We start from the raw sequence: 22,366 nt of genomic DNA, 5'->3' as shown, positions 1-22,366 counted from the left end.
TTCACTGTAGAGCCTCTAGCCCTGCTCAATATGCCTTAACCAACCATTTAGTTCCACCTCCCACATATGAGGTGACATCACCTGGTTTAAACGTCTCTAGAGACAATATCTCTCTCATCATTACTCAATGCCTAGGTTTACCCCCAATGTACTCACATCCTACCATACCTTTGTCTGTACATTATGCCTTGAATCTATATCGCGCCCAGAAAACTGCTCCTTTTACTCTCTGTTCTGAATGTGCTAGACGACCAGTTTAGATAGCCTTTAGCCGTACCCTTATCCTACTCCTCCCCTGGTCCTCTGGTGATGTAGAGGTTAATCCAGGCCCTGAAGTGCCTAGCTCCACTCCTACTTCTCAGGTGCTCTCATTTGTTGACTTCTGTAACCGTAAAAGCCTTGGTTCCATGCATGTTAAACAACTTCTTATGGGCAGGTGGGGTGGTAGTGTCCCACCTGGCCAACATCCAGTGAAATTGCAGAGCACCAAATTCAAAATACAGAAATACTCATAATAAACATTCATAAAATATACAAGTGTTATACATAGGCTTAAAGATAAACTTCTTGTTAATCCAGCCGCTGTGTCAGATTTCAAAAAGGCTTTACGGCGAAAGCATACCATGCGATTATCTGAGAACAGCACCCCGCTTACAAAAGCATATAAACATATTTCAACCAAGTAAAGGAATTACAAAAGTCAGAAATGGCGATAAAATTAATCACTTACCTTTGATGATCTTCATATGTTTGCAGTCACAAGAGTCCATGATACACAATAAATGTTCGTTTTGTTCGATAAAGTCCCTCTTTATGTGCCAACAACTGTTTTGTTGACGGGTTTTCTTTCAGTAATCCACTGGCTCAAAGGTGGTCACGACATGCAGACGAAAACATCCTAATAGTACCTGTAAAGTGTATCGAAACATGTCAAACGATGTTTATAATTAGTCCTCAGGTTGTCTATTGTCTAAATAATTGATAATATTTCAACCGGACAATAGCGTCTTCAATAGAAAAGAAAAACAACGAACGGCGCGCAATCGGCCACGTGCTTAAAACAGCTCTGATTCATTTAGAGTCCACTGAAACAATGTTCTCATTCTTCCTCGTTTTTTAGAATATAAGCCTGAAACAATGTCTAAAGACTGTTGACATCTAGTGGAAGCCATAGGAACTGCAATTTGGGTCCTATCCAAATACATACTGTACAGGCATTCAATAGAAAAGTACCCACATCAAAAATATCCCACTTCCTGGATGGATTTTCCTCAGGTTTTCGCCTGCCATATCAGTTCTGTTATACTCACAGACATTATTTTAACAGTTTTGGAAACTGGGCCTGAGTAACAGGCAGTTTACTTTGGGTAGGTTTGTCATCCAAACTTCAAAATACTGCCTACTACCCAAGAGAGGTTAACATTAGAAGCCTCCTCACTAAGTTTGTTTTATTCACTGCATTAGCACACTCTGCCAACCCGGATGTCCTAGCCATGTTTGAATCCTGGCTTAGGAAGACCACCAAAAACCCTGACATTTCCATCCCAAACTATAACATTTTACGACAAGATAGAACTGCCAAAGGGGGCAGTGTTGCAATCTACTGCAGAGATAGCCTGCAGAGTTCTGTCTTACTATCCAGGTCTGTACCCAAACAATTCGAGCTTTTGCTTTTAAAAATCCACCTTTTCAGAAACAAGTCTCTCACCGTTGCCGCTTGCTATAGACCACCCTCTGCCCCCAGCTGTGCCCTGGACACCATATGTGAATTGATTGCCCCCCATCTATCTTCAGAGCTCATGGTGCTACGTGACCTAAACTGGGACATGCTTAGCACCCCGGCCATCCTACAATCTAAGCTTGATGCCCTCAATCTCACACAAATTATCAATGAACTCACCATGTACAACCCCAAATCTGTAAACACGGGCACCCTCATAGATATCATCCTAACCAACTTGCCCTCCAAATACACCTCTGCTGTTTTCAACCAAGATCTCAGCGATTACTGCCTCATTGCCTGCATCCGTAATGGGTCTGCGGTCAAACGACCACCCCTCATCACTGTCAAAGGCTCCCTAAAACACTTCAGCGAGCAGGCCTTTCTAATCGACCTGGGCCGGGTATCCTGGAAGGGTATTGACCTCATCCCGTCAGTAGAGGATGCCTGGTTATTCTTTAAAAGTGCCTTCCTCACCATCTTAAATAAGCATGCCCCATTCAAAAAATGTAGAACCAGGAACAGATATAGCCCTTGGTTCTCTCCAGACCTGACTGCCCTTGACCAGCACAAAAACATCCTGTGGCGTTCTAGCATTTGCATCGAATAGCCCCCGTATATTCAGACACCCGCCAAGTTCGGGCCAACCTAAACTCAGAATTAGTATTAGAAATATTGTATTACCTTTGCTGATCTTTGTCAGAATGCACTCTCAGGACTGCTACTTCCACGAGAAATGTTGTTTTTGTTCGAAATAATCCATAGTTATGTCCAAATACCTCCGTTCGTGTGTTCAGGTCACTATCCAAAGGGTAACGTGTGAGCGCAATTCGAGACACAAAAAGTCAAAATGTTCCATTACCGTACTTAGAAGCATGTCAAACGCTGTTTAAAATCAATTTTTACGGTATTTTTTATGTAAAATTGCGATAATATTCCAACCAGACAATAGTGTATTCATTCAAGGAGGAAAAGAAAAAACAGCGTGCTCGCGGGAACGCGCATATCCAATCTCTTTGTCCTCAGGCAGACCCCTCAGTAACTGAGCTCCTATACTCTGCCCACAGACAGGAGAAGGCTCAATCTACTTTCTGAAGGCTTTAGACAGCCAATGGAAGCCTTAGAAAGTGCAACGTAACAGCACAGATCCTGTAGTTTCGATAGAGAATCAAAAGAAGAACTACAATTCACAGACTTTCCACTTCCTGCTTGGAATTTTCTCAGGTTTTTGCCTGCCATATGAGTTCTGTTATACTCACAGACACCATTCAAACAGTTTTAGAAACGTCAGAGTGTTTTCTATCCAAATCTACTAATAATATGCATATTCTCATTTCTGGGCAAGAGTAGTAACCAGTTTAAATCGGGTCCGTTTTTTCATCCGGCCGTGAAAATACTGCCCCCTATCCATATCAGGTTAACTAACCTCCAGACGAGCTTCAATGTCATACAACTCTCCTTCCGTGGCCTCCAACTGCTCTTAAATGCAAGTAAAACTAAATGCATGCTCTTCAACCGATCGCTGCCCGGACCTGCCCGCCCGTCCAGCATCACTACTCTGGACGGTTCTGACTTAGAATATGTGGACAACTACAAATACCTAGGTGTCTGGTTAGACTGTAAACTCTCCTTCCAGACTCACATTAAGCATCTCCAATCCAAAATTAAATCTAGATTCGGCTTCCTATTTCACAACAAAGCATCCTTCACTCATGCTGCCAAACATACCCTCGTAAAACAGACCGTCCTACCGATCTTCGACTTCGGCGATGTCATTTACAAAATAGCCTCCAACACTCTACTCAACAAATTGGATGCAGTCTATCACAGTGCCATCCGTTTTGTTACCAAAGCCCCATATACTACCCACTACTGCGACCTGTACGCTCTCGTTGGCTGGCCCTCGCTTCATACTCGTCGCCAAACCCACTGGCTCCAGGTCATCTGCAAGTCTCTGCTAGGTAAAGCCCCGCCTTATCTCAGCTCACTGGTCACCATAGCAGCACCCACCCATAGCACGAGCTCCAGCAGGTATATCTCACTGGTCACCCCCAAAGCCAATTCCTCCTTTGGCCGCCTTTCCTTCCAGTTCTCTGCTGCCAATGACTGGAACGAACTGCAAAAATCACTGAAGCTGGAGACTCATGGCTCCCTCACTAGCTTTAAGCACTAGCTGTCAGAGCAGCTCACAGATCACTGCACCTGTACATAGCCCATCTGTAAATTGCCCATTCAACTACCTCATCCTCATACTGTATTTATTTATTTATCTTGCTCCTTTGCACCCCAGTATCTCTACTTGCACATTCATCTTCTGCACATCTACCATTCCAGTGTTTAATTGCTATATTGTAATTACTTCGCCACCATGGCCTATTTATTGCCTTACCTCCCTTATCCTACCTCACTTGCACACACTGTATATAGACTTTTTGTACGGTATTATTGACTGTATGTTTGTTTATTCCATGTGTAACTCTGTTGTTGTATGTGTCGAACTGCTTTGCTTTATCTTGGCCAGGTCACAGTTGTAAATGAGAACTATCCTACCAGGTTAAAAAAAGGTAAAATAAAAAATATGGTAAAGCAGTCTGGTGCCTGACTGCACTGTCAATGACGTGGTATGCAACCATTGGTTGATGCATGCAATGTCTAAGCAGGGGAACGGCTCCTAATTCTGCAAAATAGTAATTAGTCTCCATCCAGTGTTTGTCTTCATAGAGTCATCCATCTAAAGAACCATCACACGATATCAGTATGTTTGTTACTTTATTTGGTTTAGAGATAACACTTCCTCTGGAGTCTATGATAAGTCTCTCTCTCTCTCGCTCTCGCTCTCGCTCTCTCTAGGCCATAGCGCTGCCTCCCATTGCTAAGTGGCCTTACCAGAACGGCTTCACTCTCAACACCTGGTTCAGAATGGACCCTCTAAACAACATCAATGTAGACAAAGACAAACCATATCTCTACTGGTGAGTAGTAGACATATAAACCATATCTCTACTGGTGAGTAGTAGACATATAAACCATATCTCTACTGGTGAGTAGACAAAGACAAACCATATCTCTACTGGTGAGTAGACAAAGACAAACCATATCTCTACTGGTGAGTAGTAGACATATAAACCATATCTCTACTGGTGAGTAGACAAAGACAAACCATATCTCTACTGGTGAGTAGACAAAGACAAACCATATCTCTACTGGTGAGTAGTAGACATATAAACCATATCTCTACTGGTGAGTAGTAGACATATAAACCATATCTCTACTGGTGAGTAGACAAAGACAAACCATATCTCTACTGGTGAGTAGTAGACATATAAACCATATCTCTACTGGTGAGTAGTAGACATATAAACCATATCTCTACTGGTGAGTAGTAGACATATAAACCATATCTCTACTGGTGAGTAGTAGACATATAAACCATATCTCTACTGGTGAGTAGTAGACATATAAACCATATCTCTACTGGTGAGTAGTAGACATATAAACCATATCTCTACTGGTGAGTAGTAGACATATAAACCATATCTCTACTGGTGAGTAGTAGACATATAAACCATATCTCTACTGGTGAGTAGTAGACATATAAACCATATCTCTACTGGTGAGTAGACATATAAACCATATCTCTGCTGGTGAGTAGTAGACATATAAACCATATCTCTGCTGGTGAGTAGTACATATAAACCATATCTCTACTGGTGAGTAGTAGACATATAAACCATATCTCTACTGATCAGTATCATTAGCAAAGCCAACCTGGTTGAAACCTCTGAGATCTAAGCTGTTGTCCTTTTCACCAGTACCCAAACAGTCCCCCCACCTGTTGCACTGACCCACTGGGCAAAAACTGGTTCAATCGACATTGTTTGTACATCATTTCAACAAAACAATTCAATGTGATGACGTTGAATCAACATGGACAACTGATTGGATTTGCAAAAAGTAATTAACGTAAGAGAATTTAATATTTTATCCACCCAACTTTTAACCTAAATCCAAAGATTTGTGTTGTTGTTGAATTCAGTTAGTTGACCACTCAAATGCAAATCAAAACTAGACGTTGAACTGACGTCTGCCCAGTGGGGACCCAGTAACTTTAGTGTTTGACCTCTGACCTTCCCTCTAAATCAGTAAGCAGATTATGACCACAAGTTGTATTACATTTCATCCACTTTTCAAGGTTTCAAGTTTATAAGCAGCTCTGTCTGAGGACTCCATTCCTCCTGATGATGTAGTGCAGTATAAAGGAGGAATGAGTTCTGATTAAGGTGATTAAAACCATCCCAGGTCTGAACTGTGGAGGCTGGTACAAGCTTGGGTGTGTGTGTGTACAGGCTGGGATCAGAGGCAGGCTGCAGAGGGAGGTACAGAAACAGGGTATATGGGCTGTAAGGGGGAGGTACAATGGTAACGACTATTAATTTAGACTCTAATGTCTGGCCACCACAGTCCACGTCTGGTGGTGCATTGTGGGTAATTAACAGAGAGATCAATAGCCTCAAGAGAAGAGTTTATTAACCACTACTCCAGATAGATAGGGAGAGGAGTCCCTAGAGAGGAGGAGAGGAGGGGAGGGGAGAGGAGACGAGTGGAGCAGGGGAGAGGAGAGTAGAGGACTGGAGAGGAGTATAAGGAGGGGAGGGAGGAGATGAAAGGGAGAGGAGAGTAGTGGAGAGGAACAGCCTGGAACAATGAGAGAGGGAGTGGGAGAGAATGTGAGAGGAATTGGGAGAGAATGTGAGAGGGAGTGGAAGAGAGAGGGCGAGGTAAAGAGAGTAATGACCAGAGTGGAAAAGTTCTCATTAATTAGTCAGAAACAGACACAATAGTTACTCTCATTATCCTTCTGCTGTGGATTGTGTTTGGTTGACATAAACCTGATAGATACATGATAATCATTACTTCAGTGAGAGAAGGCATCATTTTTCCTGAGTATCTACAATGTGAAACATCAAGTCGAGGGAGCCAATCTGAAATTAGAAATGTAATGTTCGCACCTCATCATTTTGATACTGTTTCTTTTGCAGCTTTCGCACCAGTAAAGGAATCGGCTACTCTGCACATTTCGTGGGCAACTGTCTGATCGTGACATCGCTGAAGTCTAAAGGCAAAGGCTTCCAGCACTGTGTCAAATATGACTTTCAACCTAGGAAGGTAAGAGATGCTTTAAATCAAATTCTATTGGTCACATACACATGGTTAGCAGATGTTATTGCGAGTGTAGCGAAATGCTTGTGCTTCTAGTTCCGACAGTGCAGCAATATCAACAAGTAATCTAACAATTCCACAACAACTACCTAATACACACAAATCTAAGTAAAGGAATAGAATAAGAATATGTACATATAAATACATGGATGAGCAATGACCGAGTGGTATAGGCAAGATGCAATAGATGGTATAGAATACAGTATATACATATGAGATGAGTAATGCAAGTTTATATAAACATCATTATTAAAGTGGCATTAATAAAGTGACTAGTGATCCATGTGTTAGTGGCCAATGATTTAAAGTATGTATGTAGGCAACGGCCTCTCTGTGTCAGTGATGGAAGAGATATAAGCTGTTTTTCAGTCTCTCGGTGCCAGCTTTGATGCACCTGTACTGACCTCACCTTCTGGATGATAGCGGGGTGAACAGGCAGTGGCTCGGGTGGTTGTTGTCCTTGATTATCTTTTGGCCTTAACTGAGACATCGGGTGCTGTAGGTGTCCTGAAGGGCAGGTAGTTTGCCCCCAGTGTTGTGTTATGCAGACCACACCACCCTCTGGAGAGCCCTGCGGTTGTGGGCGGTGCAGTTGCCATACCAGGCAGTTATACAGCCCAACAGGATGCTCTCAGTTGTGCATCTGTAAATGTTTGTGAGGGTTTTAGGTGACAAGCCATATTTCGTCAGCCTCCTGCTTTGATGGACGTCACTGTGCTTGCTTAATTGTACCATCTCAAACCGATACCAGAACTAGGGACCTCTGCCTTGCAAACAGACGTGACTACCCTCCTGAAACGTTCTTAGCCCCTTGTGCCACCGAAAAGCTAGCAGTCCAGCCGTGCAAGTGGAAACAACAAGGGTGACCAGGTTTCATCAGTTACCCTGCTAGTGATCAATGGTCAGTGTGCTTATATCAGTTTACAGGCCACATAGCTGATGATCAGTAGAGTGCTTATGTAGCAGTGCGCAGGTCCTATATGTGAGTGATGGTGTGTTGAGGTGCTGCTCTATAGGACTGTATTGATCTGGTCAGTATGTTATGAATGAGGCCTGACCACCAGCTTGTTGCCATGTGGGTACTATCAGGAAAACCCCTTAATGATCTCTGTGGTCATATGTATCAAGCGTTTTAGGCTGTGTTTACACAGCCACCCTACCCAAATCAGATTTTCTTTCTGTATCCAATATTTTTTTCTGACTGTCCACACTCAATGTGACCCATATCAGATTTGCGCATTCACACCGATGTAGCCTCTGAAGTAGCATGCAGATTTAATGCTCATTTCCTGTCACTGTTCCTTTAAATGTAGGGGTGGTGGTCATGGTTCAGCAGGTCTTGTGCAAAAAACCCACCTCAGAGCAAAAAGAAATCTGATCTGACTCCTCAGATCAGAGAGAGAGAGAACATCATTACCTGTTCTGTTTAACACTCCCACAGGGACCTCCTCACAGGAGCAGCTGGGTGTACAGTGAGATGAGATGAGAGTGTAGAGAGGGAGTGTAATGTATCTTGGGATGTCTGACACCCTACCTGTCTCTGTCCCAGTAGAGATAACAAGCTGGTTCAAGGCTCAAGGCTTCTGTCAGACAATTACAGCCTTCGGTTAAATAGCTGTCAGTAACCATGGTGTTTCTGACATGACACCCTATTCTATACATAGTGCACTACTACAGTATGTACGGAATTATGTTCCCCCTCTCGTCCTCTCTGCACTACTACAGTATGTACGGAATTATGTTCCCCCTCTCGTCCTCTCTGCACTACTACAGTATGTACGGAATTATGTTCCCCCTATCGTCCTCTCTGCACTACTACAGTATGTACGGAATTATGTTCCCCCTCTCGTCCTCTCTGCACTACTACAGTATGTACGGAATTATGTTCCCCCTCTCGTCCTCTCTGCACTACTACAGTATGTACGGAATTATGTTCCCCCTCTCGTCCTCTCTGCACTACTACAGTATGTACGGAATTATGTTCCCCCTCTCGTCCTCTCTGCACCAGGTCAACGTTTCTAGTAGTGAAGTCATCAGTGATCATTAAAGTATAGGGCAGACTTTGATCTTAAGATATCCTCAAATCAATGATCTGCTCTCCTTGTGATTCAAAGTGATCTTAAAGGGGGTATTGCCTCTTAATCGTCAACTGGAGTAATCTGATCCACTCTGCCATAGTCATGTTAATGATGTGTTTCTATCCTGTTGATCTGCAGTAGATCAACATAGTGAGGGTTGCAGCTGTAACTGCTTCATTTAAAGCCTTACATTGAGATGATCCATGTATCAGAGAAACCATATGGTCTGGAATACTGTATTGTCTATACCGTGCAGAATGTATGGATAATTGTATGGTTTGTAATACTGTGTAATCAATGCTATGCAGTTGGCCTGTGTAATAATGCTGTTGTCTCTGCAATATGTATGAAGTCAGAGCTACTGAATGACATGATCCTATTTGGTCTCTAGATGATCTGGGTGACTGCAATGTAAACACTATAGGCTGCGTTTAAAACCCTGTTCATACAGTGGGATTGAATGGGATGTAGTTTCTAGTGCATCCACACTCACTCACTCACTCACTCACTCACTCACTCACTCACTCACTCACTCACTCACTCACTCACTCACTCACTCACTCACTCACTCACTCACTCACTCACTCACTCACTCACTCACTCACTCACTCACTCACTCACTCACTCACTCACTCACACTGTCTCTCTCTAACCCTATCTCTCCTCTATGTGTTTCAGTGGTACATGATCAGCATCGTCCATATCTACAACCGCTGGAGGAACAGTGAGATCCGTTGCTATGTCAACGGTCAGCTGGTCTCCTATGGCGACATGGCCTGGCACGTCAACACCAACGATGTGAGAATGCGCCTCATTGCTGGTTGATTGATGCTTGATTGATTGACTGACTGACTCTCCTGTCACTGTTCCTTCCTGTAGTGAGCCCTCTGCAAGGTCGTGTTCAGTAAGGCACACAGCCACATTTTGAACAGTTTTGAAAAAAAATGATTGGACAAGTGGAGCAATTACCTGTTTCACTCTGTTTTCTTCCCCACTTCCCCACTGAGCTGCATTTTCAAAGCTCCTATTTGCATAACCATTTCAGGGAGATGTTTGAAGAGAGGAAGATGGTAGAAGAAAAGACAGGAAGGGAGGACCACAAAGGCTGCAACTACAGATTTAGGGAGGGATGGGGTGTGCATGGTGTATATTATTATAACACACTTCTACAAGGCAGGGGTTACAGGTATAGGTTTACAAGGACAGACGCACACACATGGCTCTGGTTAAAGGTAGTGCACTAAATAGGGAATAGAGTGCCATTTAGGATGCAGACCTAAGTGTCTGTCAGCCTTCCCTCCTCTCTGAGTGTCAATCTATTAGAGGCCCTGTGAATCATGCACTCTCATAATTATCCTATTTGCCCATTCTAAAGCTGTCATTTTTTGGGGGTCGGTTAATTGCCCTACTACTCAGCTGTGTTTGAAGTTTGGATGATGCTTCCCCTCTCCGAGTCTGCTGGATGTGTTAAAGGACATGGCCCAATACTCTCTGACTCCGTGTCCGTATAATGGCCCTAACCATTTCCCAGAGACAGATACAGTACCAGTCATTGTCCTGTTGAAAAACAAATTCTAGTTCCACTAAGCACAAACCAGATGGGATGGCATATCGCTGCAGAATGCTGTCGTAGCCATGCTGTGTGTGTGTGTGAGAGAGAGAGAGTGAGAGAGAGAGAGAGAGAGATCATATTGTGGTTTATGTTTGACCGTTATAAATATATCCGTCTTCGTCTCATTGTACAGAGTTATGATAAGCCCTCTCTCTGTCTTCTCTCGCTACAGAGCTATGATAAATCCCCTGCTCTGTGTGCCCGTGTACTGACCCTCTCCTCTCCCTCTACAGAGTTATGATAAGTGCTTCCTGGGTTCGTCGGAGACAGCTGACGCTAACAGGGTGTTCTGTGGTCAGCTGGGGGCCATCTATGTGTTCTCTGAGGCTCTCAACCCAGCTCAGATATTTGCCATTCATCAGCTGGGAGCGGGCTATAAGGTACATACTGGGCTGACTGAATTAGGTTACTGATAGGTTAGGATAGAATTAACTCTAATGGTACATGCACACAGCCTGCTACATCTACCAATCTGTGAAAACAATGCTGCTTGCTACAATTCCCTGTTCCCTGATACCTGGTATCTCTATCCAAAGGGCTATGCTTGAATGTGTCCTGTGTCCTAACACTGTATACCCTGCATGTACTGTGTTCTGTTCTCTGGCTGCGCCTGAAACTATGGTATGGACTGTTAAGCACACCCAGGCCAACCTGAAAGCTGTGTCTGTCGTTAATCAAGTGTAGGTTGGGACCATAGTTATTCATTGCCTGTCTCATCCAGTCTCTGGCCTTAGTCTAGCACCTTGTTTTCCATGTAATTGTCTCTGTGAGGTAATGGTTATAATGAATGGTGATTCATATTAATGATAGCTGGTTAGTGACTGAGGTGTTTAGAAAAGGCCTCATTATAATCTCAGTCAGTTGACAGAGTCTCACAGACAGGGCAGTCTAACAGGGTCTAGGAGACACACACATACGGGACAGTCTAGGGGGTGGGGGGGGGGGGGTGGGGGGGGGGGTCAATGTAAATAGTCCTGGTGGCCATTTGATTTAGTTGTTCAGCAGTCTTATGGCCTGGGGGTAGAATCTGTTAAGGAGCTGTCTGCATGTAATAGTGGAGCTGCCAGAGATATGCTGGCTGTAGAGACCTGCAGACCTACTCTACCAGGTCCCAGGAGGTTGTTAACTAGAGGTCCTGGGATCATACTAGTCCCATTGTGTGTCTGGTCTACTGAGCCCGGTCTACTCTGCTTGTTATCTCAGCTATCTACATCTCTTTACGAGAGAGAGGCTCCACAAGGGAGAGGCACGTTGAAGGCTGATAGACCCTGCATGGTGCTACAGTCACCCATGGTGTATCTCTACAGTGAGACGTAGGCTAGACAGTATAGTTGATCTTCTCAGGGAGGCAGAACAACTGAGCTCCATTACTTTGAATGGTTTCAGGGAAGCTCTAGAATTCAGAACTATTTCAGTGTATGTCTCATCTCTCCCCATCTGAATCATCATGTCTGCTGGGCGAGCTAGTATCGCGCCTCTCATCACTCTTCTATGTCCGTTGAGAGGACATTCCTGATTTCCTGATGAATAGCATTCCAATTGATGATGCGTTGATTGATTAATTGAGCTCCTCTCTCACCTGCCATCCTTAATGGACTGGTTACATTAAGACTGAGTGACTCATTTATCGATCAGCATCATGTTCCATTAATATATGAATATGACACTACTGCTGCTGAGAGTTTAGTAGAGGAATGAGCTGTCATGATACCATACCTTATCACGTCTCTCTTCTCTCTCTCCTCCCACCCTCTGTCTGTCCTCATCTTTCTGCCTCTCTCCCGATCTTCTTCTCTCTCTCTATTCCTCCCCTCTCTGTAGAGTACGTTTAAGTTTAAGTCGGAGAGTGACATCCACCTGGCGGAGCACCATAAACAGGTCCTGTATGATGGGAAGCTGGCCAGCTCCATCTCCTTCACCTACAACGCCAAGGCTACTGACGCCCAGCTCTGCCTGGAGTCATCGCCCAAGGAGAACGCCTCCATCTTCGTCCACTCACCCCACGCCCTTATGCTACAGGTTAGTCTCACTACATGTCCTTATAATACACGTACAGATGCCGTCAAATATATTGGCATCCTTGCACTTTACAATACAGTGCAATGGAGCAGAATTATCTGTTTTCTCTTTTCAAAACTTTGAATGGCTATTTTTACCCGAAAGGTTTTTGAATTTCAACTTATTTTAGAAGAAATAGTGAATCGTGCAAGGGTGCCAATATATTTGACCGCAACTGTAAGTCTCACCCCATGTCCTTATAAAATATGTTAGTCTTGCCTCATGTCCTTATAAAATAGGTTTGTCTCGTCTCATGTCCTTTTAATCCACATATAATGAAGTTATAGTAAACTAACACTGTATTGTTCCCTGCTAGGATGTGAAGGCCATAGTGACCCACTCCATCCACAGTGCCATCCACTCTATAGGAGGAATCCAGGTGCTGTTCCCTCTCTTCTCTCAGCTGGACTACCATCAACCCAACGACCAGCACAACTACCAGCACCATGAGACCCAGCTGGAGACTACTGTCTGGTAAGTATCTGTCCCTTTGTCCTGTCTCTGTCCCCTTTCCCCTGTTCCTTTTCTCCTATCTGAGGACTACAATCTGGTGAGTACAGGAGGTTTCATCAAGTGAGGGTCTGAGTCTTCTACTATGAGAATGCTGAGAATCAACGTTCTAATTTACTCCTCCCTGCTGATCCTTGTCCTGAAGGTCCAGCGTTGTCCTTGTCAGAGCCCCCCACCGAGCCCTGCTCCAATCAGAGCTCTGCCATAATCCTGATTTAGCTCAGTGACAGAGACCACACTGGGGAGATGCACACACAGCAGCTCTGAGCCAGGCTCTGCTCTGCCTAGGGCCCTCTCTCTGGTGCAGGCAGTGGCTAAGCCTGCTGGGTAGTGTAGTCCCAGCCCTGAGTTAAGCCTGCTGGGTAGTGTTCCAACCCATACCAGCCAAGACAGCTAGTGAACTCTGAGTACCGTAATTTCCAGACTATTAAGCGCAACTGAATATAAGCTGAATTAAAAAAATATATATATATTTTCAACATAAATAATCCGCACATGTCTATAAGCTGCAGGTGCCTACCGGTACATTGAAACAAATGAACTTTACACAGGCTTTAACGAAACACGGCTTGTAACAAAAATAAATAGGCTTTAACGAAACACGGCTTGTAACAAAAATAAATAGGCTTTAACGAAACACGGCTTGTAACAAAAAAAACAAAATTAGCAGTAAGCTTTAGTTGTCTTTTTGCACTGAGTCAATTCCTCATGCTGCTGTTTCCAACATCTTATCATCGACTCATTAAGACCAAGCTCCCGTGCAGCAGCTCTATTTCCTTTTCCAACAGCCAGATCAATCGCCTTCAACTTGAAAGCTGCATCATATGCATTTCTCCGTGTCTTTGCCATGATGAGGGTGACAAAATAACTACCGTAATCAGAATGATGGGAAGTTTGAGAGCGCTCGAATTAATCTAAACAGTAAACAAAAAAGTTGTTTGACCTTAACCCGTTCGGCAATTTCATTGGTCTAATGAAAGCTTCATGCCGCCAAAAAACTGAGCACGTCACAGAATGTGTTTTTTTGGGAAAAGAAAATTGAAAGCGGGAAAAATCCATATATTAGCCGCGTCATTGTTTAAGCCGCAAGGTTCAAAGCTGGGGAAAAAGTTGCGGCTTATAGTCCGGAATTTACGGTAACTGTAGTGGTTCTGCTGCCTGTTCCAGTGAGTCTACCTCTAAACTAACTGATAGTTCATGTTGGTCCTCAGCATCTTCAGCAGGTACTGCAGTGTAACAGATGATGTGTGTGTTCAAAAGGTATCTCAAGAGAGGATTTGTGTAATTAGTATACTCTGGGGGATGAATCAAGGGACAGATAGTGTGTCTGATGTAGTTTATCATACTGATGTAGTTTATCTTACTCCATAATAATTTATAGAAATGCTATAGGCTGTTAAGCATATCCAAAGGATATAGCAAGATAGCGAGTCTTCATATCACCACACAGAATACTAGAATTACATGTGGCTGTCTAAGGTAACCATTATGCAATTCCTGATTTTCCGGATACTATGAGCTAATTCCTTACCATCAACGTTTCAGCATCTATAAATTGAGTTTGCATCCCTTCGTTAAGGCTAAGTTAGGACCCAAACATATACTCTGGGTTGTGTAATTAACCCTACAATTTAGGATTTACCAGTAGTCCTACTAAATTATGAACGTAAATTAAATTAAACAGTTACTCTATAAACGAGGAATGCATTTACTCAAATCAGATGTATTAGTCACAAATGAATTCACTCTAACACTCAAAACAATTAGTGTACATGATACAGAATAAAACAGAGTAAATGTCTACCACAAATAGACTTACATCTTTACATGGGTGTTTTAGATTCTACTTTTTATTTTAGAGGTTATTCTGTCTGTACACAAATGGAGCTTGCAAACAAGGTCTCGATGAACCTAAAGAGGCTCCGACCTTTTATCCTTGGATAAACTGAAACTCACCCCCCAACAAGGGCATCATACCCGGATTCTAATCTAGTTATGAAACTCGTAGATGTCAATGTAATGACAGGACTCCAGGAAGCTGCCCATCTGATAAGCGATCAGCCCATCATACAATTCTGACCAGTCTCTCTGAAAAGACATCAACCAGAGCACGTACTGTACAACAAGACATATCAAACTGAAAGCGGATTAGCGAGTGTCATAGAGAGCCTCTGTCAGACTGCCAACACACAGTCACTCTGTCAGGACAGGCTTTAACTGAGAGACCCACTACGAAGACAGTAACTGACCCCAATGCAGCAGTAAACAGCACCTCCACTTCTTCTCAGAGGACATCATGTCTTTAGGATTAGAGGCTGATAAAAGGACTAGCAGATGGGCTGGGGCTAAAAGATGAGGTTAGGAGCTGGGGCTAGGAGATGAGGCTAGGAGAAAAGGCTGGGGCTAAGAGAAAAGGCTGGGGCTAGGAGAGAAGGCTGGGGCTATGTAGGAGAGAAGGCTGGGGCTAGGAGATGAGGCTGGGAGCTCGGGCTAGGAGAGAAAGCTGGGGCTAGAGGAGATGGCTGGGGCTAGGAGATGAGGCTAGGAACTGGGGCTAAGACTAGGAGAGAAGGCTGGGGCTTGGAGAGAAGACACGGGCTAGGAGATGAGGCTGGGAGCTGGGGCTGGGGCTAGGATAGAAGGCTGGGGCTAGAGGAGATGGCTGGGGCTAGGAGATGAGGCTGGGAGCTGGGGCTAGGAGAGAAGGCTGGGGCTAGGAAAGAAGGCAGGGACTAGGAGATAAGGCAAGGATCTGGGGGGTTAGGATCTACAGTCTCCAGCTGATTGCTGATTTCCTCAGAAGATGAAGATATCCTCTGTCTGTCTCTCTGCTTATCTCCAATTCTGCTGCTGACTTATAAAATGTTCCCTTTCTACTCCCTGACTGTTAGGATCTCAGAAGAACAGGGTTTACCTAAAGATGGTAGAGGAGCATCTACACTAGTGAGACAGAAACAGCCCTAGGACCACCATACTGTATGACATAATGGTGGTATTTAACAGTAGAGGAGCAATTTATCTGTATTTTGACACATTTAGGTTTTTATGTCAGCACACTTGCACAACACCTGATGTGTGTGTATGCGTCTGTTTCCTTATAAGCCTGTGTGTATGTGTGTTGCAGTGCCACCCTCCTGGTGTTTCTGGTTGACCTGTTGAAGAGCTCGGTGGCGATGCAGGAACAGATGCTGGGAGGGAAAGGATTCCTTGTAATCGGGTTTCTGTTGGAGAAGGTAGAAACTCTAACATAAAGCCTATACCACGCTGGAGATAAGGCATGGACTCTTTGTCATCTTCCATCGTTTTTGATGTATTGACTGCTTTGCTGTGATGTTGTGGCTACAGTATATGGGTTTTTAATCATCTAATCAATTAAATCAATCAAAATCAATTAAATCAGTACATCATACATTGTACCTCAAATGGCACGCTATTCCCCATATAGTACACTATGTTAGAACAAAGCTACAGGGTTTGGGTTGGCCTAATAGGGCTCTGGTCAAAAGGTAGTGCACTACATAGGGAGTAGAGTGCAATTTCAGTTTACCCGTTCTTACTTCCTATGGTGTGCCTGGCAACAGCTGATGACAGCTTTTTAAAGATATCTCCTTTCAACCAATGTCCCTCAATATTTTCTTTAGTTCAAAAGCCTCTTTACTCCTCACTCTCGGTCAAAGGATTTCAGAGGAGGACCAGAAATAGATCCATGGTTCTGAAACAGACAGGGACACAACAGGGCATCAGCCAACCAGTCAGACAGACTCTTTAATGCTGTTTGAAACATGGAGCCCAGTAGCCCTCAGATGGATAGGATCAAACCACAGATCAAAGAACAGAGCAGAGAGGCACAGAGGTGAGGAAGAGATTTGGAAGAAGAATCCACTTTCTGTTTTGAAGGGTATGTAGCCTCACTGCTTCCCCAGCCAGCCGCTGTCAGGCTGTGTCCTAAATGGCATCCTATTCCCGACATAGTCCACTTCTTTTGACCAGAGCCCTATGGGCCCTGGTCTGAAGTAGTGCACTTCACTTTTTAAGGAATATGCTGCCTTTTTGGACGCAGACAGACTGTCCTGTAGCATCCTGACATCTATCCACCGGAGTCCAGTAGAGCCCAGAGCTCAGGGCCAGGAACAGGTGGTTGTAACAGGGGCCAGACGGTGGAAACAGTTTATCCCTCTCTCTCTGTCTCTCTCGCTTTCTCTCCTCTCCCTCCAGCTGCCAGCACTCTCACACTCACACCATCCTGCCATCTGGTTCAGATCTGTTTATACCACAGCTAGAATATTAGGAGAGAGTATCTCTACCTGGTCAGGAGACATGTGACAGAAAGACAGACAACAATGATGACAGCAGTACTCCTCTGAGTCTGGATGCTCAGTCAAATGCTCTCAAACTTTGCTTGTTTGGTGAAATGTCTAGACATTCCAGTTGACTACTTCAAAATGGTGAAACTCCTCAATGGCACTGCCCATGCTAAAACGGGCTTTGTGGAAAGTGAACCCTCTATCCAACTCTATGGTTGGCTTACAGTTATATGTTATTTAGGGATTGATTGACTGGTTGATTGATTGAGTATCCAGTGGTCTGACCAGTCCCTGTGCCTCCAGTGCTCCAGGGTCCACATCACACGTGCGGTCCTGGAGCAGTTCCTGTCCTTCGCTAAATACCTGGACGGGTTAACCCATGGAGCGCCACTCCTCAAACAGCTCTGTGACCACATCCTGTTCAACGCAGCCATCTGGATACACACCCCCGCCAAGGTAAACCTTGCCCCCACACCCCCCGTCAAGGTAGACCTTGTCCCCCATAAAGATGAGCCCCACCCAAACTGGTTCCACTGGGTCCAGGTAGCTCCATGGTAACCCACCTGAGTTCTGACTCACTGAAGACTGTTTAGAGCATTACTCACTTCTACCATGATCCATTATGTAACACAACATATTTTAGGGTCCTGATATTAGTGGATATTTTCTCCTCCAAATTGAAGACTTCACTGACTGAGGTTTACTGCCTGCTGTCACCATCAGCTCCTCAACCCTGAGAAGTATTGAAATGTTATAGACTGAAAATACATAATGACCCGTGAAGTAGTGGATGAGGCAGATCAGAGGAGCTGGGTTGTGTGGAGAATCCATTCTCCTCACTGGCACCGCCGCAGGTGGCTCTTATGAATAAATACATAACGGTTGTGGGGAAATGTCTCAGAAGTTAAGGTAGAGAGAGTCTCAAGAGTTAAGGTAGAGAGAGTCTCAGAAGTTAAGGTAGAGAGAGTCTCAAGGGTTAAGGTAGAGAGAGTCTCAGAAGTTAAGGTAGAGAGAGTCTCAAGAGTTAAGGTAGAGAGAGTCTCAGGAGTTAAGGTAGAGAGAGTCTCAGGAGTTAAGGTAGAGAGAGTCTCAGGAGTTAAGGTAGAGAGAGTCTCAGGAGTTAAGGTAGAGAGAGTCTCAGGAGTTAAGGTAGAGAGAGTCTCAGGAGTTAAGGTAGAGAGAGTCTCAGGAGTTAAGGTAGAGAGGGTCTCAGGAGTTAAGGTAGAGAGAGTCTCAGGAGGCCAACCTCAGACCCCTCCCCCACACACTCCTCTCACATGGAGCACAGAGAGCGAGAGGGGCAGACAGAGGTAACACACTGGATTAGAGCACTTTTAGATATCTCCTCTCCTCTCTGTTAGATGGAATAAAAGCTGTAGAGGGACTGTGTAGGATTATTGTCCAGTCAATTGCTAATTACAGAGGCCGTATTAATGAGACTGAACAGAGCAGAGCGGAGATGGAGAGGAAATAAGAGGGGAGTGATGAGAGGAGACTGTTATAGTGTGTTCTAATAGAGTGGAATGTGGGGTCAGCCTCAACAGCCGGTCTCTCTCTTTCTGTTCTACACCTGCAGGGAGGATGATGGGCTCAGCTCAGCTAGGACCTCTTTAATACAGCATTCACTTAATACGACCAGTTCACAGCCTTAATATAATACCTTAAGCAGCCTGGAGTAGGTTATAAAGGATTATACCTGACAGCTATATTTATGTAGAATCACTGGGTATAGGTTAATTGTGTGTGTGTGTGTGTGTGTGTGTGTGTGTGTGTGTGTGTGGTGTGTGTGTGTGTGTGTGTGTGTGTGTGTGTGTGTGTGTGTGTGTGTGTGTGTGTGTGTGTGCGCGTGTGCGTGCGTGCGTGTGTACGTACGTACGTACGTACTCTCCCCTCAGGTCCAGCTCTCTCTGTACACGTACCTGTCTGCAGAGTTTATCGGCACGGCAACCATCTACACCACCATCCGTCGTATTGGGACAGTGCTGCAGCTGATGCACAGTCTGAAGTACTACTACTGGACCTGCAACCCTGAGGCCAGCAGTGGCATTACACCTAAAGGACTGGGTAAACACACACACACACACACACACACACACACACACACACACACACACACACACACACACACACACACACACACACACACACACACACACACACACACACACACACACACACACACACACACACACACACACAGAGACACACACAGAGACAGACACACACACACACACAGAGACACACACACTCAGAGACACACACCACTCACACACCACAGGTCCAGAGATGACAGGCATCTTCTCTCTGTGTAGTAACAGGCTGCCATGAGACGGCTGTCTGCTGTGTTGGAATTCAAAGTCACCCTGAACTGTCATGTCATCATCCTCTCTCAGCTTTGTGTCTCTGAAACTATTCAGAAGGCTGAGAGGCCCAGGTTCTGATTTAGGCCTATATGGTTGGAAGCAGTACTGTATATATCCTACAGGCCAGGTTAGAACAGTGCTGATAAACCAGGTCTGTCTCTTAAATGTCATCCTATAGGGCTCCAGGCAAAAGTAGTGCACTATGTAAAGAATAGGGGGCCATTTGGACGTAACCACAGGAGAGAAGTGCAGTTTAGTCCACAGAGGAAGTAGATGTGTATTAACTGTGTAATGAATAGTTGATGCAGCAGCTTAGCCTCTATTGACAGAGTTCACATGGTTAATGATTTCTCATGAAGCCCAGAAAACAGTAAACACCATGATCATTAATCAGCAGTATGCTGGAGAACGTTGCCAGAGCTGCAGACCAGTCCTATATGAAATATTGAGCAGAGCTACAGTACATATCTATGTGAAGTCGGATACTGAGTGTGTTTGTCTGTGGTAGGGAGAGTTATATATAGACAGCTCTGGAACGTTCTGCAGTGTTTCTACTCTGATCTGGGGAAGGGTTTGGACACTCCGGGCTGTTTAGTTTTTCTGCTTTTACTGACGTTGATGAATAATAGATATTGTGTCATAGATTGCTTGTTTTGGATTTTCTTACTAACATCATGGCCTGTTTTGCTTTAGTATGTGTTGCAAAACAGTGAGACAAACAATACTAGTGTATAAGATATTTGTTGGACTTAGTAGCCATGTTTGTTGGACTTAGTAGCCATGTTCTGTTAGTTGGAGTTAGTAGCCATGTTCTGTTTGTTGGACTTAGTAGCCATGTTCTGTTTGTTGGAGTTAGTAGCCATGTTCTGTTTGTTGGACTTAGTAGCCATGCTCTGTTTGTTTGACTTAGTAGCCATGCTCTGTTTGTTTGACTTAGTAGCCATGTTCTGTTTGTTGGACTTAGTAGCCATGTTCTGTTTGTTGGACTTAGTAGCCATGCTCTGTTTGTTTGACTTAGTAGCCATGTTCTGTTTGTTGGACTTAGTAGCCATGCTCTGTTTGTTTGACTTAGTAGCCATGCTCTGTTTGTTTGACTTAGTAGCCATGTTCTGTTTGTTGGACTTAGTAGCCATGTTCTGTTTGTTTGACTTAGTAGCCATGCTCTGTTTGTTGGACTTAGTAGCCATGTTCTGTTTGTTGGACTTAGTAGCCATGTTCTGTTTGTTGGACTTAGTAGCCATGTTCTGTTTGTTGGACTTAGTAGCCATGTTCTGTTTGTTGGACTAGCTATGTAGCTATGTTGTTTCTCTTCAGTCAGGGTCATTCAACTAGACACAGCAGAAAATGTTGGTGATGAACCTTGTCTGCTGAGACATCTGTTGGGTGATGTGTGTGTAGAATATAATCCATATTTGTGAAACAGACCATCTTTCTAGTTTCTAGTTCATCTTCCTGGTAATGTGTTCTTTAAATGAATAGAAGTGTAAGTCTGCGTCCTGTTCAAAAGTACTACACTACAAAGGGAATAGGGTGCCATTTGGGATGTAGACAGTGTTTTGCTGATGGTTCTAGAATCCCGGTGGGTGAAACGGAAGAGAGGAACGGTATAGTTGGTAAAATACTGAGGACGGTGTCCTCACCAGAACCTGGAGGTCATTTTATCGTCCTTCCATTTCCATTAGACCTGGTTTTCATTTGTCTCAGACGACTGTGGTGTTGCCTCTAGATGGGGAGAGAGGGAATGGGAGGGAGAGAGATGAAGGGAGAGGGAGATGGGGAGAGAGCTCGTAGATACTGTAATCAAGTGTTCAATTATAAGAACAAAGCAACGGTGGTTGGAACAGAGCTGGTGCAGGTACACTCTGTGTACATCCCAAATGGCACCCTATTCCTTATATAGTGCACTACGTTTGACCAGGGCCCGTAGGTCAAAAGTAGTGGACTATGTATGGAATAGGGTGCCTTTTGGGACGCAGGCACACTTCGTCTCTGGAAATGTTGCTGCTGGTTTCTCTGGGAGTCTGTAAATAGAGAGCCATCAAATTAAACCAATGCATCATCCTCTCACACACAGCCACTGCAGTGCAGGCTCAATTTCTCTCAATCCCTAACATGCGCTCGCACACACAGAATCTATTGCTCTCTTTCTCTTTTGCTCTGTTAGACACACTCTGTTGGTCCTGCTCCTCTTATGTAGTCACATACTCTGAAGTCACATTTCTAATTTCAGGTCTCCACACTCCCAGCGTCTGGAACTGATCCATTTGGATAAGAGCCGTAACAATATTGTCTACATTCCAAATGACACCCTATTCCCTATATAGTGCACTACTTTTGACCAGAGCCCTATGGTGCACTATAAGGAATAGGGTGCCGTTTTGGATGCTACCATTGGATGCTACTATTGTCTAATCTTGAGCAGGGCTGAGAACCTGTGTATCCTCACAGTGAAAACATAGAGTATTGATCAACCCTGTGAAATATTATCCAAAGCTATTACT

The 22,366-nt window shown here is 44.3% G+C and overlaps 1 protein-coding gene across 2 annotated transcripts in view; it reads left to right on the top strand.

The window, feature by feature from the left end:
* LOC106612894 (neurobeachin) overlaps positions 1 to 22,366 on the top strand; it is a 305,164-nt gene that overhangs the window by 62,945 nt on the left and 219,853 nt on the right. For both annotated transcript variants that reach the window (XM_045724516.2, XM_045724515.2), the window contains exons 5-13: positions 4,571 to 4,692; positions 6,760 to 6,886; positions 9,697 to 9,816; positions 10,864 to 11,010; positions 12,452 to 12,649; positions 13,005 to 13,162; positions 16,323 to 16,431; positions 17,806 to 17,958; positions 19,398 to 19,566. In XM_045724516.2, the coding sequence (XP_045580472.1) occupies positions 4,571 to 4,692; positions 6,760 to 6,886; positions 9,697 to 9,816; positions 10,864 to 11,010; positions 12,452 to 12,649; positions 13,005 to 13,162; positions 16,323 to 16,431; positions 17,806 to 17,958; positions 19,398 to 19,566 (1,303 nt within the window). The remainder of the gene's footprint in view (positions 1 to 4,570; positions 4,693 to 6,759; positions 6,887 to 9,696; positions 9,817 to 10,863; positions 11,011 to 12,451; positions 12,650 to 13,004; positions 13,163 to 16,322; positions 16,432 to 17,805; positions 17,959 to 19,397; positions 19,567 to 22,366) is intronic.

The sequence above is a fragment of the Salmo salar genome, chromosome 09, assembly GCF_965601325.2.
Source record: "Salmo salar chromosome 09, fSalSal1, whole genome shotgun sequence".
Lineage (NCBI taxonomy): Eukaryota > Metazoa > Chordata > Actinopteri > Salmoniformes > Salmonidae > Salmo > Salmo salar.
The sequence above is the reverse complement of the archived record's forward strand: the minus strand, read 5'-3'. Positions and strand labels throughout refer to the sequence as shown.